Raw genomic sequence first — 16,662 nt, forward strand, 5'->3', positions numbered from 1 at the left:
TCACCTCCACTCATCCTTCCATCCATCCTCACCTCCACTCATCCTTCCATCCATCCACACTTCCACTCATCCTTCCACCCATCCTCACCTCCACTCATCCTTCCATCCATCCTCACATCCACTCATCCTTCCATCCATTCATCCACACGTCCATTTGTCTTTCCATCTGTCTACCCATCCACACATCCACTCGTCCTTCCTTCCACTCATCCCCTACCTTCTCATCCATACATTCACATCCTTCCCTTCAATCAGCCACCAGCTTGTTTTTCCACCCATCCACCGATCCCACCACCTATCCATCCAAACAGGTAGTCTAAGACCCATCATATCTCAGCTGGATCACTGTCTCTAAAGTGGTTTCTCCACATCCACTCTGTCCCCACCTCTCCAACCTCCACACTGCAGCCAGAATGTCAGTTCCAAAAACATCATGCCCTATCACCCACTTGCTCCCCATGCTGTTGCCCTTAGGACAGAGCCAAAACTCCCATCTCTATCATAAGGCCTTATGGAGTCTGAGCTCTGAAATACTCTTTACTTAAATTTTCCTCTGTTCCCTTTCTTGTTTTGCTGCCCCAACCATAGTAATTTTTTGTCAGGCCTTTGTATTCCCCTGTTCCCTCTGGCCACATGATCTTTGCACATGCTGTACCCTCTTCCTGGAAGCCCTACCTACTCACTTTACCCTCTTTCTTTACTCTTAACCATCTTTCAGATTATGGCTCAAGCATCACTCCCTCAGGGACCCTTCCCTGACTGAGTCAAGTCCCTCTATTTTTAGCTCCTGTAGCCCATGGGTCTCTCATTTAGAGTAACCAGCCATGGCTGCAAATTTCCACTTGCCATGTGACTATTTGACCAATGTCTGTTTCTCCCTCTGTCAGACTCTGAGGACCTTGCATGTGTCCTCAAGGTCTAGCCCAGTTCCTGTACATAAAAGATGTTCAATGGACATTCATTGAATGAACAAGTGAATGAATGAATGAACTAGTGCCAGGCCCAATGAACATGGAATAGGGAGGATAAAGACCTGAGAAAGAACTGGGCTTGCCTCCCTGGGGCATCAGCCTGGATGGGGTACTCAGCCAGGCACTGACTCCATGACAGGGAAGGAAGTGTTGGGAGCCTTGAGACAGCAGTGGAGGCCTTCTGGGTGCTCAGAGTGGATGAGACCCCTTTGGCTACAGGGTCAACAAAGCTTTCCTCCCTTCTGTGAAGTGAACTCTACTGCTCCCACTTTTTCTGAGCCTTTTTGTGTGCCCCCCCCCCCCGCCATGAGCTGAGCCATGAATTCATTCTCAGAGTACTTCTTGCTTGGTCTGACCACCACTATGAGACTGTGAGCTCCTCCTTGAGGTAGGGGCTGGGCCAACCTGATGCTCTGGGCAGCCCCCTGCCCCTTGGCTCTGGCCAGACCAGATATAGTTGGCCAAGAGCCCCAGCTCAGAATGAGCCATGACATGATGTCAGCTCTCCCTCCTTCCAGTTTATTAAAGATCCTTCATCTGATCCAAGTGGCATTTCTGTGAGAATCAATTGTAATAAAAGTTGCTATAAGGGGACTCACATTGTAGCTGGGCTTACCTGGCTAAAGAAAATGGACTTCCTCCTGAGGAGGGCTGATAGGCAGGGGGTCAGGGATGAGCAGAGTGAGGGGCTCTCTGTCTTTGGCGACAGAAATTAAGAGTGGGTGGGCCTCCTTTTGGGTGAGCCTGCCTGGGCTCTCTATGCTGGGTGGGAGGCAGGCTCCCATGGGGCAGGGAGGGGTGTGGCTGGGCAAGCGGGGCCTTGGCCTTCCAGCCCTGCAAGCAGTCCGCTCAGGTTCCCAGCATCTCCCCATGGTGGTCTTTGCCCTACCTTCTCCCCACTGGTTCTTGGGGGCCAAGCAACACCTTTATTGGTAGTCATCAGGCTCAGTGAGCCACAGCGAGGGCATCTGGATAGAGTGTGAACAAGAGAAGCAGCGGCAGGTGCTTGTGTGGAATAGCCAGTGCAGGCCCAAGCCTGCGACAGTGGTCCCAAGCCCCATCCCTCCACAGGTGCCTCCCTGCGGTTCTACCTCGAGTGGTAAGAGTACCAGAAAGGGGGATGTGGAGCACCTCCTCCCCAGTCCAGGCCTGCTCTGGAGGCTCTTTGGCTACTTGACTGTCACCGAGGGGGTTGTTCCTTCTGCTCCCTTCTCCCGTGGAGGGACCCTTGTCTAGGGCTGCAAACACCAGGCTCTTCTCAGAATTTGGCTCTCCAGGCACCAGAGGGCCTGCCTCCTCCCATCACGATGGCCTCCCTGTTGACAGCAGCCTACACAACAGTGACGCAAGACCTGGCATAACACAGGTGCACAGTGCGGCCTACAGGCAGGTGCGCACGCGTGGTGGTGTGGCTTCAGGGTGGAATGCGAGAAGCCATGCGGAGCTTGTCCTTGCTTACCAAGGAGCTCCTAACTCATTGAAAACGGCCACAGCCAGGCCAGGATGAGGATGTGGTGTCCTCCCCATTTCCTACCCTCCCCCCGGAAAAGGCACTTAGAGAAAAAGGACAAAAATAGCAACCCACTGAAGGCAATCTGAAGGCACTTTGCAATTTGAAGGTACTTTCTGTTCTGAAGCTCCTCAGCTTCCTTCCATCACCTTTAGCTCCATGACGCTCATAGCATGTGCAGAGGGAGGAATGTCGTCGAGTGAGGGCTCAGATTGGAGCACCACGAAATGATCCTGGACAGTCAATGCCGTTTGCCCAAGTAATGCAGATAACAAAAGCCAGCATCTACTGAGCATTTTCTAGGTGCCAGGCCCCGTGCTAAGCTCAGCTCTTTCTGTGGATTATCTCCGCTGATGCTGGTATGGTTACGGGCACCATCCAGATGAGAACAAATGTGCAAGTCACACATGGGGCGCATGGATCAGGATTTGAATCCAAGCAGTGGACTCATGCGGAAAATGGGAAGCTTATGGAGGTTAAGGAGGATAGGGCACAGGCTGTGATATCTTGGTGGTCGGGGCTCTATAGGTAGGGCCCAGAAATGGGGAGAGTGTGGTGGCACCCAGCCCTGGCTTGCTTATGAGCCATCTTGCTGAACAGTAAGGAACATTCAAAATGTCAGGAGGAAGCATGAAATGTCTGGGAAAGGTGGCGAGGAAAACTTCCTCCTGAATTGTTCTTGGCCTCTTTCGGGGTTGTGCTTTGTCTCTTCCACCATAATGGGCTGCTCCCAAGAGAAGTGACCAGGCCACCTCCCCTGGGCTCGCCCTTACTGGGCGCCAGGTGTCCAGCTGGGTGCACTCAGACAGCGCCCTGTTTATAGTTGGCCTCCGCAGACATCAGGGGTCTATTCCTCAGGGCAGCCCTTCTGGCCAGGTGGTCGCTTCTGAGCTGGACAGAGCAGAGCCCCCAGGGGTGGCTAGCTGGGTGGGATGACAGGTGGGGAAGAAGCTTTTGAAATGTCCACTTTGGCTCTATCTTGTACAGACAGAGGCCCCCAAACATCCGCTTGAACCAGAAACACCAGAAGTCAGTCTGCAGTAGCTTTGATGTTTCAGTCCAGGGAGTGGTAATGTGGAACACAACAACCTATAATTTCCAGAAACAGCCTCCCCTGGGACTGCCAACTGGCCTGCCTCTCCAGGGCCATCTCATGGAAGGCACAGGTCTCACACTCTCGCTGGCTGCTGAGGGGCCCCTCCCATAGCCTAGCTTCTCGGTAGCAGCTAAACCCAGAGGAGGCCGAATTGCTTAAATCATTTTAGTATTTATAGCACACCATCCCCAAGAGCAGCAAGGCCATGACAAGCAGGCTAATTTCCCCAGAAGCCCCACCGCAGGGAAGGTTTGTCACCCTTCAAGGACCAGGTAGGGATCAGCAGTTACAAGGGCTGGGCCTGTTTGCTGGTCATCCTAAACTTTCCTGCAGCCCTTACATAAGACAAAGGGAAGCTTCTCACGCTTTGGATAGGAGTTTCTGAGAGATGCCTGGTAACAGTCAGCAAAGCAAGGGGGAATAGAAAAGATAATACCTTTTTTTCCTCCTGTGCTGCAAAGATGTGTTCAAACCAAGCCAGCATCTCCCATAAAGTTCAGGGGTTTAGACCACAGCCAAGCCCTTGCCTCTGTCCACATGGGGCAGAACTAATCAATATCATATTACAAAAGCACTTGACCTCATTTATCCCCACAGATGCTTGGGGAATCCTTAATATTCAGAGCTTTAAAAATGTGCACCTGGCATATTTAATGAGAAGCTCCTTGGTGGGTTTGGCTCCCAGTGACATTTAGAAAGGCCAGCTCTCCGCTTTTCTCGTGGGAGCTGCCACCCCAGCTGAGGAAGGGGTCTTTGCCCTGGGGAGGGGACTGTGTGATGAAGGGACGCAGGAGGAGTTATGCAGAACAGCAAAAAGGAGGGAAACCTGTGATATGTGTGTGTGGCACATAATCAGTGCTCAGTAAAAGGCAAGTATTATCTATCATCATTGCAATCCACAGGGTAGCTGTTTTGTCCTTAATTTGGGGTCTCCTTTATGCGGAGAGAATGGCCACGCCATGAGCTGGTTAACCACTCAGTGGTGGACGAAGGTCGTTCCATCTGGTGTGACTTTCTCAATTCATGTGGCACAGGACGGGGAGGTAGGCAAGTCTTCCAGCAGCTTTCCCAGGACTGACTTAAGCAGGAGGACAAAGCCCTAGGTGCCTCTTCATGTCAGAAATTGCACACTGCCTATAGGAAGCCTCCTCCGATTGCCTTAGCTGGATGAGGGCTACCCCCTCTTGGGACTCCCACTGACACAGACAGCTTTGTGGTGGAGATCGAAGGGCGCCCCTGACACTCTTGAGCTGGGTCCATGGCTGCCATTGCCGGTTCGTGCTCATGGCAGTCACGTGACCGGCCAATGAGGAGGGGGACGCTATGCAGCCAATACTCACACATGTTTGCTGCTGTCAGGGATGATGCAGGCATCTCTCACCAGCTGTGAGGCTCAGCCGTTTTCTCTATGAAATCCTTTAATTTTCTCTTTCAGGATGCTCAGGGAGCCTCGCCCTCTCTTCTCTGGGACAAATTTTGCCAGATTTATTTTCTCTTTAATTATGATCTTTGTGTCACATCAGAGCTTGAGGGAGGAGTGGATTGTTTATTGAAGGTAATTGTTTTGGGGGTCCTCATGGGTCCGGGGAGATTGGGAACACCAGGTGACTGTCGTCTGGCCCTGCTGGCCTAGGTGGAGACTTTCCCAGCTCCGTGGACACTCTCCCAGGTCACATTGGCACTGCTTCCACCAGCTTAGGGGCACCCACCTGGGGCAGGGGCTGAGAGTGAGTGTCTTCACCTTGTCCACAGCCCCCTTCTGGCATGGTTTACGGTTGCTATGGCGACACCCAAGGATGCTCCCCCCCTACCCCCCTGTGGCTCCCAGCAGTAAGAGCCTCTTGAAAGCCAGCACACCCATGGCCTTGACTGTCTCTCTTTCATTAGTAATTGAAATATTGAGAGCCAGAACCCCGTGTGAGCCCCGGGCGGCAGTTTGCCACATCAGCTGGCTCTCTGTAGGGGCCAGGGCGCCTCTCCTTGGGGCCGGAGCCTTGAGGCTAATTAGAGGTTCACATGCCACAGATCTGATCCCCAGGTCCCTGCAGAGGGGAACCTCTTGCCAACACACAAGCCATTCAGTTGCAAACTGTATTCTTCTGAGGCTGCACTTGGCATCACTGCGGCGCCGGCGCCTTTCCTGATTAGAAGGGTTTGTCTGGAAGATACTCTGTTTTCTTTCTCTCTCTCTCTTTTTTCTAGAAATGGCAATCAGCAACAAAGTGTTCATAAAAAACAGGTCAGCGTTCAGATTAATTAGGAGCCAGATTTACGAGAACGTGGCTAAGAAGGGGCTTGGTCTCCTGCACCAGCTCCGCTGTGCTAATCCAGCCCATGTTCTTTTTAAGCACAAATATCAAAATGTCTCTTGACAAATGAGACGTGAAATGAATGAGTTTTGCACATAAACTTTTAGTGCAAATGTGTATTTGGCTGTGTTGGGCACCTATGGGGCACAGGAAGGGTTTTCTGGCCTGGCTGGGCAGTAGCTAAAGGGTAGAGATTCAAGTCGGTACCCCCCCCCCGGCCCCCCGCCCCTTTCCTGGCATTACCAAAGTAGCTTGCTTGAAAAATGGAGGAACACAGTGTTGTCTGGGACTTCTTCTGACTTTCTTCCAGGAGCAGTTGCTTAACCGGTGATTATCCGGGGAGGTGGGCTGGGATCACCCCTGAAGCTGCCATTCTGAAACAGCCAGAGTGTCCACTTGACCCAGGCCTGGAATGGCCTTTTTAACTAGAAACTCAGCTTTGGGTTTGTCTTGGAGTTGGGGTGGGGTAGAATCCATCTTCCTCCCTCTGAGAGTTGGGTTATTCCCTTTATGCCCCCCAGATCCTCCATCCACCTTTCTCCATTCCGCTCTGAGCCCCTGGACACTGGTGCCCCTCGGCTGCATCAGCTGGTGTCCTAGCCTGAGGCTGTCAGGAGGGTTTGGCCGGTGGGAGGCCCGGGCAGGAACTGGAGGGCAGGAGGAACGTGAGGTCCTTGCTGGGCCATTCTACCAAGGCTCCACTCCATCTGGCTAGCCCCTCTGGGTTATACCAATTGCTCCCCCTTTGCCCCTTCAGGCCAGGGGTGCTAATGGTTCCCACTGCTCCTGGCCCTGCGACTGGCACTTGTCCTTTGTTGGCTGCCCTTTGCCCTGTCCACACCTTCAAAAACTACTCTCGTCGCCTCTCCCTGGTGACCCTGTTTGAAGGTGCCATTTGCTTTGCCAGCACCCTGGCTGATAAGCTCTGTCAACACCCCGTGCTTGTTAACCAGGTGGCAGCAGTCCTTGTTGGTCCCCTGTCCTCTAGGCTGCTGAGAACTGTGAGCAGGGGAGGCCAAGCCTGAGGTCACGGTCTCAAGCTCCCTGTCCAGCTCACGCTGCTGGCGGCTCTGGGCAATTGGCTGGCCTGCTGCATCCCAGGGAGGCTCAGCAGGACTGCGCACTGCGCAACAACATAACCCTGCAGAAAGGTGGTCAATGCCTAGCACCCAAAACACCGTCCTCAGGCTTTGTCCCACCGGCAGCCGCAAACTCAGGTGGCCTTGGGTGGTGGGCAGGACAGGACACATAGGACAGTATGGGTCCCCTCCTTGGGATCAAGGCCATTTGGCTGTTTATGGATTAGAAGTCAGCGCATACAATTCGCCATGCCCACAGTGGGACACAGGGCTACCCACAGCACCGTGACTCTCCCGAGACCTTCTCTTGGAGATGGGAAGATGCAGGCTTTCTGGTCTTTTGGCAGAGGGTCCACCTTCTGGCCTTCCAAATGGGAGCTGGAAAGAAACTTGGGGTTCTTTCTGAGATGTGTCTACATGGTTCCTGGCCTGCTTAGGAGCTGGCAACGGTTTTGGGGTGACAGAGACATTAAGGGCCACCATACCCCCTTCCTGGTGGCATTGCCCTATCAGCCCTGATGGGAGCCCAGCTGGCTGTGTTTTCTGGAGGGAAATGTGCACTACAAGCCACTCCATGGGAGGGCAGAGGAGCCCCCAGCCTGGGCTATGTCGGCATTAAAATGCTGCCCTGTGGCTGGCAAGTGCCCAAGGCCCCACCTGCTGGGAGGTCCTGGGCACTAAGCCATCAGAACTGAATTGACATGAGGACCTCTAGATCTTCCAGAAAGGGCACTGTTTGTGCCACCCTCCACAGAGGGGTCCCTGTTGTGGGGATGAGTTACCCTGGAGCCCCTTGTGGCCAGCCCAGAGACTGGATATCTGACCAGCCATGCCAGGCACAGTCAGATCAGCCTTGGTTGGGCTCAGGGTGTCAAGGTTCTAGCCAGGAGGAGAGGGAGATTCCAGCAGGAATGAGCTTGTGGCCTTGGTCTCATTAATACCTTTTGTGAACACTACCAAGTTCATTCTCAAAGATCTCTTTCATATGATGCTTCCTTGATCAAAGCCTTTAACGGTTCCCGTTGGATCCACTTGGCATTCAAGGCCCTCAGCAGCTTGGCCTCCAAATGCCAACCATTCAGCTTTATCTCCCCGACCCCCTCTTCTCTGGCCAGAGCAGGTAATGGTCACGGTGATAATAATGAACATTTACATAGAAATTTCCACACTGAGCTCCCTCTGAGGTCAGGGATTCCCATTCTATTTTACAGATGAGGACATACTTTCAGAGATGTTAGGCCACTTGCTTAAGCCACACAGCCAATAAGTACTGGAAGCACAACTCACATCCGGCCCTGCCTTCTGAATCCTCTGCTTGGCCATTCTACTCACGGTCTGTGGGACATCCCAGAGGAATGTTCCAGCCTGAGACCCTTGCTGGGGCCCAAGGGCACGGAGCAGGGTTTTTTTTTTCCACCAATCCAATTAAGCCAATCGCTCTACAAGTCAATAAACACTTTTCCAGTACACCTGTGAACTAGACGGAGATGGCTAACTCCCCCCAAGATTTATGCTCCCCTCGTGCTGAGAAGAGATGAGACATGAGGTCGGAAAGCAGCTGCCTAGCCAAGGGCTACGTTTTCCAGCCTGCCTTGCATCTTTGTTGCACCACGTGACTGAGTTCTGGCTAAAAGGTGAGGGTAGAAGTAATCTTTACCACCTGTAGGCTTGGGTCTTAAACTCTTGCCTTGCCCTTGTCTACACCAGCTTTCCTCTGAGAGAATTCACCGCTACGAAAATGATTTCAGTGGCCATTCTCTCAGTCTCCCAAGAACGATGCAAACTTAGAATCATTCCAAATGCACAAGATAGAAGTCAATCCATTATATACAACGTATGCCTTAGAGCACTAGGCTTGCTTTTCTCAGGGAACTGGATTGAGAAGGGTTGCTTCCGCTCACTCTGGTCTGCCGGCTGTATGTTAATGCCCGGAGTGACCACGGAAGCCACTTGTTGAAGATGGGAGAGTGTATGTCAGCCTGGGTCCCTGAATGAGTTCGTGGCACAGAACCTCTCCCTGCCCCACCCCACCCCTCCCCCACTCCGGAGCAGGATGAGATGTGAACCAGAAATAATACATCTGAACTGTGTTAACCACTGGCATTTCCGGGCTTATTTGTCACAGCAGCTAATGTCATCTTACACTCATACAAGGGATAGAAAATTCCAAGTCAGGTGGGGAAGGCCGGGGCTGTTTGGGGAGAGGCCCTCCACAGGTCTCAGCTTGCCCACCTTCTCCCACAGCCTGGGGGAAAGTCTTCTGGGGGGCTGTGTGGAGCCTAAGACCCAGCCAAGACCCAGAAGCCTGAGCGGCACAGAGAGGCCCCCAAGGGGCGGTGGAGCCGAATGAGAAACAACTGAACTGACACAAAGACAGACGGGTAGGGTCTCAACTGTCGGAAGGCTTCAGAACCAGCCAGGGAGACAGGCTGGTATGCCTGTCACCGCTGATTCAGCAGGAGAGCCCAGGAGCCTGCATCCTTAACAAGCTCTCTGCTGGTGGTGAGTGGCCTGCACTTTGAGAAGCATGAGCTTAGGGCATGGCAGCCTGCTCCATCCCACAGGGACATTTATATGCCACTGTCAAGGAACCCAGCTGTCTGGTGCTGCAAAGCCAGGAGAGACGCTCTCTCTGGGACTGTGCACCAAACAAGTCTGGGGGTGGGGTTCAGAAAGGGAGTCACTGGCTTAAAATCAGACACAGGGAGAGATGGCTGGAGTTGGGCCCATCTCTGATGTCCACCTTTGAGTGGGCAGAGGAAGTGGGGGATGCCTTGGGGAGGGACACTCCCTGCAGTAGGCCTTTCTAGCCTCCATAAACCCCCACTACTGCCAAGCAGCCCCTCCTGCCCCAGAGCTGCCTGCCTTGGCAGTCAGTCTGTTTTCCTTTCTGCTCTCTGACTCCCCTCTCCCGGCCCCCCTCCCATCTTCCCCAGCCCTTTCAGCTCCCTAGAAAAGCAGGTCTTAACCTCTGGGTGCCCTCCTAGCAATGACAAGGCTCTATCCTCACTCCGCCATTCTCCAAAAGGGCCCAAAGGGGATTATTTATAGCAGAGCCTGTGCCTAGGCCCAATCGGGACTTAGCCAAAGAGCAGAGGCTACACAGCCAGGCCTACCCACCCACGCAGCCTTGGACAAAGTCTGTCTGTTCGATCAGTCAGTCAGTCAGCATCCAGACGCTCACTGCCTGAGTTGTAACCACCTCCTCCCACTCCGGGGGCTAATGTCCTACGGGCTTCAGGAGAAAAGAGTCCAGTTCTCCAAACTTAAGAGAGGGCTCCCCACACTGCAGCCGCGGGTGTACCGGGAGATCAGGCAGGGCGGCCCCACCCCCCTCATAAATACACGTCTTAAATGCTTCTGAGAGACCAGCAATAAAGAGCAAACAGCAGGAAGCGCGCGAGCCCAAATGAGGCTTCGGAAGACTTGCCCCAGGCGCATCCAAGTGAACTACCAACCACCAGGCAAACGCAAAGGCCAGAGCCGGGCCGCCCCTCTGGCCAGAACCGCCCCCGGCCCCGCCCCGCCCCCGGCCCCATCCGCAGCCCCGTCCGCAGCCCCGTCCGCAGCCCCCATGCAAGCGCGCCCCCTCTCGGCACCCGCCCTTACCTGAGCCGTGCCTCTGGCGAAGAAGGACCGCCTGGCCCAGTGGCGGCGACGCTGACGAAGCAGCCGCCGCGGCCGCGACGGTGGTAGTAGCTGCGTGGGCCGCAGAGGCAGCTGCCGCCTCGGGGCCTCCAGGACCTGGGGCGGCGGAGGGGCGCCCCGGAGCCGGGCTTTTGTCGGAGGTGGCGCGGCCCGCGGCGCCGGTGGCACCCACATTGTTGGCGTTGGCGGCGCTGGCCGGGCCGTGGCGACGCGGACCGCTGCTCTGAATGTGGGACACGGCCTCGGCGGCCTGCATGTTGGGCGGCGCAAAGCGCGAGAGCACGCGCAGCAGCGCCTGGGCCTTGTGCTCCTGCGTGTCGTCGGCGCTGTAGTCCGACACGCGGCATTCGTACACGCCCTCGTCCTGCCGCCGCACGGCCGACAGCCGCAGTCGGTGCGAGATGTCATTGCCCTGGACGCGCACGGTCTGCAAGAGAGCGGGGGCCGGGGTCAGAGGCCCGGGTGCGCGGGCCTGCGCTCTCTGCCCGCACGATGCAGCCGCGCCCACCTCTGCCTCTGCGCCCTCATGCCGCAGCACCCCAACACCTCTCGGACGCAGGTTGGCCCCTGGCGACTCAGTTTTTCTTTCATTCCGTGTCTCCCCTGTGGCATGGGGCTCCCAACCCTGATTGGACCCTGGATGGCCCTACCCTCTGCGTCCCCTGCGTCCCCCATTTCAAGTGAATGCATCATGTTGCATCCCCTGGCCAAGCTATGCTTCTGTCCAACAGACCTGCAGAACCTAACCCTCCTTCCTTCCTTGTGCACCTTGCAGAAGTCCAGGCTCGGCCTCCTGTCGCTAACCGCCCGCGTCTTTGCCGCCCGGCCTTAAGCCCAGCCCTCCACATCTACTCCCACCAACGTTCCTTTCTTTACTCTGGAATCCGGAGAGCCTGGGTAGTGCCTGAAGGACAGCCACTCTGCTCGCAAGAGTACACATCAATACCTGCCCCCACCCCCCCAGCCCTTCACAGCTAACCCTCCGCCCTCCCGCGGGGGCAGGCCACGCTGACGCTGCTGCTGGTCTCCCTGGGCTCAGCTACTTCTGAGTCCGCCTCAGCCTGAAGCTCCCTACAAGCGCGCCTCCCCGGCGGCCTGGAGGACACGCTGACACGCCACCGCTTTGGGGCCCTCACCTCGGAACCGAGCGCACGACGAGGCCCCAGTGGTCTCCAGGCCCTGATATTTCCACGCTCCAGCTAGGAAAACTTGGGCGCATTTCCTCCTTGAGTTACAGATCCCAAGACCCCGGCCCCTCGCAGCCCCCCCAACCCCCACCCCACACCTTCCCCCACAACGAGCCCACAGAACCCGGCCCTGGGACCCGAAATCCAGGCGGAGGAGAGGGCTGCGGTGGAGGGCGCCACCTGGGCGCTCCGGTGTGTGTGTGTCGCGCGGGGTCGGTGGGCGGGGAGGCCCACCAGTCGGCGAACCGGTCACGGCCAGCGCGAGGAGCGGCGCGCTCCAGTTGCTGGGAGACAAGCCAGCAGAGGAGACGCAAGCCGATGCGCAGGGGCCTGAACGCGCCGGCCGGACGAAGGAGAGTTTTACAGGTGAGCGCCGCTCGGAAGAGGGAAATTCAGGCCTGGGACCCCTGATTTACACAAAAGCGAACCCGATTCCGCTAGCGGCGACAGATGGCGCCCCGACATGCCAAGCAGCCGACAACGCAAGGCTGCGAGCACGGCCCTACATCGCGCGGCCGCTGAGCCTTTCTAAAAAGAAGGAAAATGTGGGGCGCGAAGCGGCCAGAAGGGGTCTCCCGCGGCCCGTGCTGGGCTCCACACTTACGCTGATTTTAGTTGCATCCTTATTTGTTACCTAAAATGCAAAGAGGGAGAGAGACACATTAGGCTCTCGGCCTTCAGGCTCCGGGAACTCAGATGCGCCTCCGGCAAGGGGACTCTGCGGGCGGGCTAGGACTCGGAACCTCTCTGGATGTGGCCCGGCTGAAGTCTCGAAGGACATCAGGATTTCCTGGAGTTTTTTACCCGGAAGGAAGCAGAGCTTGGAGCTAGCATGGTGCCTGGCCAAGGAGGGGCTGCCCTAGCACACCTGCCGGCCACAGAGGAAAGGCTGGATTGTCACCAGGGTGGGAAGAAAGGCTCGTCTCATCTCCCTCCCCCGGAGCATCCTCATTCCCTGCCGTGTTTCTCTAAACCCCGTGGAAAGCTGGATGGAGGGGCCGGTGTATCTGGACAGGACGCAGAGGGAGACGTGAGCCGTAACTCTGGGTGGGACCCTGGGTAGAGGGTAGGTGTGTATGTGTGTGTGTTAAGAGTGTATGGGAGAGACTGGTGTAAGAGGCAGACAGACAGTGGGGGCCTTCCCTTCGATCTGGTGGGGGTTGGAGGTGCACTGCGGGCCTCTGGAACCCAGCCCAGAGGAGCTTAACTCCTTGGCCCTGTGCCCTGGGGACCTCGGAGTAGCAGAAGGCAGGGAAAGCCTGGCCCTGCTAAGTGGTCTCCCTTGACCACCCAGCACCCATCTGACTCTGGGGCCGGCAGCCAGCAAGCAAGAGCAGGCGAACTGGATGAGGTGTTGCTTTGTAGGGGCCAGGCGGCAGTCCCGGAGGTTTTAAAGGAAAGAAGAGGGGAGGGATTACCAGGATTTGTGCTGCTGTTGAAGATGTTGTGGGAATGGGGACTGTGGGAGATGGGCTGCTCCACAGGGCGGCGCCCTGCCTTCCTTGCCCGGCTTATCCCAGCCGCCCCGGCCTGAGCCCGGTGAGCGCCGGCGCCGCGTGGGCGGCGGGTTACCTTGCTCCGGGCGCCCGGCACGCTGAGCGCCAGCTCGTGCAGCAGCTCCCGGGGCGGCTCCTTGAGGTACCACCACTGAATCTCCAGCGAATACGAGGTGGCTCCGCTAGCCCGGAACGCGCAGGGCATTTCGATGTCGTCTCCCTCCCGTACTGTCACATCTTTGGGGACTTCGGTAAATGTAGCTGGGGGCGGGGAAGAGAGAGGCGTGACCAACTGTGGGGCGGGGGCCTGGGGCAACCCTAGGCAAGACGGGGCATCCCCAGCTCGCTGGCCTTGTGCTTGCCACCCCAGAGCCGCAAGCGTGGCCCAGGCGCTAGCAAAGTTCGATCGAACAGCTGCCCGGCCCCAGCAGAGACCTGCTACCAATGCAGGCTGCTTCCCTCCGGATCGGGCGGGGCAGCAGGGGCGGCTTAGGCTTCTTACCCCGCGCCCAGCCGCACTGCCAGAGCCAGGCTGGGGCGCGCCAACTCCCGCGCCCCGAAAGCCACCTCTCCGCCGGAGCACCTGTCCGGCTTCAAATGACCCCGGCGCGGGCTCTGCCGCGGCGGCGACCCTTCGCTTCTCTCCTCCCCCTACCCCTCTGGGCCTGGGCTGCACACCGGGATTGCTGGAGACCGTGAAGCCTTCCCCTTCTCTTCCTCCTCCGGCTCCTTGGCGACAGGGACAGGGTGGCTCTGGCGGCCCCGGCAAGGACCCCCCGAGCCCCCCGCAGCAACAAAGTTCCCGCGCTCACCGTCGGCCACGAAGAGCAGCAGGGCGTGCAGCAGCAGCGGCGGCAGGTATCCGAGGGCGCCGAGCCGGTTCCGCTGTTCCATCTCCCGCGGGGGGCGCGGCGGCGGCAGGGGCTCGGGCGCGGAGAGGCAGCGGTGGCGGCAGCGTGGGCTCGGATCCGGCTCCGGCTCCGGCTAGGACGCCTCCGAGCCTGCCATGGCCCCGCGCGGCGCCCCCTCCCCCGGCCGCCGGCGGCCGCCAATCAGTCCAGCTCCCTCGCCGGCTTGCCCGGCGCGGCTCCGGCGGGGGGCGCTGCGCTGGGGGCGCAGGATGCGAGGTCCCGCCGGGAGGCTACTGCTGATCTGTCCGTGCTTCCCTCTCTCGGGCGGTCCACAGGACGATGGGGAACCTCAATTCAGTCTCTGCCTGGCGGGGCCGGGCAGAGGCTGGGCCGCCCCGGGACCCATCCCTGGCCAAGGGAGTGAGCGCCTCCAGAGCCGCGAGCTTCTGCTTCCCGGTCTCCTTCTGGTTTGGCTTCCGAATGTCACCTCCTCCGGCTCCCGCCGAGCTCTCCCGCCGCCGCCCCCGCTGGTCCCTCCACGGCTCTTTCCGCAAGGCGAGTGGGCGCTCAGCCGCGGCGCGCAGCCCTGGCGTCCGACCCAGTGCAGCGCGGGGAGAGCGGGTCCAGCGTGGCGGACCCAGAGCCGGAGCGAGGCGGGGAGAGGGGGAGGGGAAGGGGAGAGGGAGGGGGCGGTCAGTGGCTGGGCGCGGAGCCACCTCCACCGCTGCATCGCCCCCGCCCTCCCCTCCCCTTCCACGGCCGGCACCGCCCCCGCCCCCGAGCGCCCCCCACCCCCCGCGGGGGTCGCTTGGAGGGACCACAGTCTCTGTGGTTGGAGCGCAGCCCCGCCCGCACCTGCTTTGGCTGGGGGTCCTCCCACCCAAACTCTCCCTGGCTTCTTCCCCATCTTCCTCGCCCGAGACGGCCGCTTATCCCTGCATCCCGCGTGCCCCGCGGCCCTCTCCGCAGACCCCCGCCCTCAACTCCTTACCCCAGTTTGGGCAAAGAGCTGCACCGCTCTTTGTCCCAGGCCCAGGCCATGGCTGGTGGGTGGGCGCCGGGGGCCGGGGAGAAGGGCGGAGCGCTGTGCTGGGCTGGGGACGAGGCCGGGTGACGGAGGCGACGCCGGGAGTCTGCAGTGTGCGAGCGAGAAGTGAGCGCAGAGCGCCCGGCGAGCAGGTGCCTGTGGCGCGGAGAGCGCACGAGCGAGCCAGCGAGCAGCGGCCGTGAGTGACGGCAGAGGCGGCGGGGGTGGGGTGGGTGGGGAGCGCCCAGCACGACTCAGGGATCGGGAGGTTTCCGAGCGGGGGTGGGGTTCCTGCACCTCAGTCGTTGGCCCCTGCGTCCCCACTCGTTCCTCGCCGGCCGCGGCCCTCTCTTTACCGGGTGCAAGGTCGGGGGAATCCCCAGGCGGCGAGAGGTCGGGTCCACGACCGTTTGCCGGAGCCCATCCCCCTCCCCTGCATCCCCCGAATCCCTGAACCTCTCTCCCAGCCTTCACCAGGAGCTTGCCCCTCCCCAGCTCTCTGCGGGAGTGCAGTCTGGCCCCCAAAGGGGAACGTGGGGCCGGCTTGTGTTCCAATGGGCACACAGCTGTAGGGGCAAGTCCCGCAGCTGGGCTTGGGTCTCTCTTGCTTCCCTTCCCACGGGAGACCGGAATAGCGGATTTCAGTTTATCGGTCCCTATCTTCCTGGCCCTAACCTCTCAGCTCAGTCCTACAGGAGGGGGTGAGAGGACCCCCCCCTCCGCGGGTTGACGGTTGACGTGTCTGTTTCCCAGGCTTAGCTTGCCAGCTTCCTGGAGGCACCACCGGAGTGTTCTGGGAGAGCCAGGGAGAAGGAAACCCACAGGGCAGATACTTCCCAGCAGCAGACCTGGTCATGCTGCCCAGGGCACACCCTCGCTGGGGAAGTAGCTTCAGTCCCTTCCTAAGCTTTGTTCTTACCAATAGGATGCTCCTGGACAGTGTGCCCTTTGCCCTTCCTGGGCCTGGCTTCCAGGATCCTCATCTGTGACCAAGGAGTCATTCCGACCCCCTCAGGCCACTGCTGCTCAGCTAGGGAGCCCTTGTTTGCCAAGGTCTGTGGCTGGGAAGGGACGAATGTCTAGGGCCTTCCTCTTCTTTCTGTTGTTTCTCTCCAGGGACCCTAACCCAGGGAGGCAGTTGCTAGCTGTCTTCTGTCATTTCATCCCCAGAGGGCCAGGAACCTTCCTGGAGAAACTGCCCTGGGCTGCTGAATGGCAGACCCTGCAGGCTCCACTGCTGTCCTCCGCTTCTGAAGGGAGGGGGCAGACTTGCACTGTGCTACAGAGATTCAGGACCTTGACAGGATTCTAGGAAAGCAGATTCATTTGGGGACCGATTCCAGGCAGGGCTCTGATGGCAAGAGCTAGCCCACTGTGCAGTGTCCGGCTTGGAGAGGCAGCAATTTCCTGTCCAGACACCAGATCCAAGCAGAGATGAATGGCCAGTGATCACGGACACACAAGGGGAGAATTCCCGCAGCTGGAGGG

General features: G+C 58.4%; 1 protein-coding gene across 3 annotated transcripts in view; it reads right to left on the reverse strand.

Moving 5' to 3' along the window:
• The window catches only part of VSTM2B (V-set and transmembrane domain containing 2B), a 26,420-nt gene extending 11,095 nt beyond the window's left edge, over window positions 1-15,325 (reverse strand). The window contains exons 1-5 of one of the 3 annotated variants that reach the window (XM_025854241.2): window positions 15,139-15,325; window positions 14,109-14,733; window positions 13,373-13,557; window positions 12,405-12,434; window positions 10,575-11,040 (exon numbers count right to left, since the gene is read on the reverse strand). In XM_025854241.2, the coding sequence (XP_025710026.1) occupies window positions 10,575-11,040; window positions 12,405-12,434; window positions 13,373-13,557; window positions 14,109-14,190 (763 nt within the window). In that variant the 5' untranslated portion in view covers window positions 14,191-14,733; window positions 15,139-15,325. The other 2 variants (XM_073890115.1, XM_073890116.1) reach the window with 2 other exon arrangements.
• Window positions 15,326-16,662: the final 1,337 nt, after the last annotated feature.

Source organism: Callorhinus ursinus, unplaced genomic scaffold, assembly GCF_003265705.2.
Source record: "Callorhinus ursinus isolate GAN/ISIS: 27379988/994484 unplaced genomic scaffold, GSC_fseal_2.0 scaffold127, whole genome shotgun sequence".
Taxonomy (NCBI): Eukaryota; Metazoa; Chordata; class Mammalia; order Carnivora; family Otariidae; genus Callorhinus; species Callorhinus ursinus.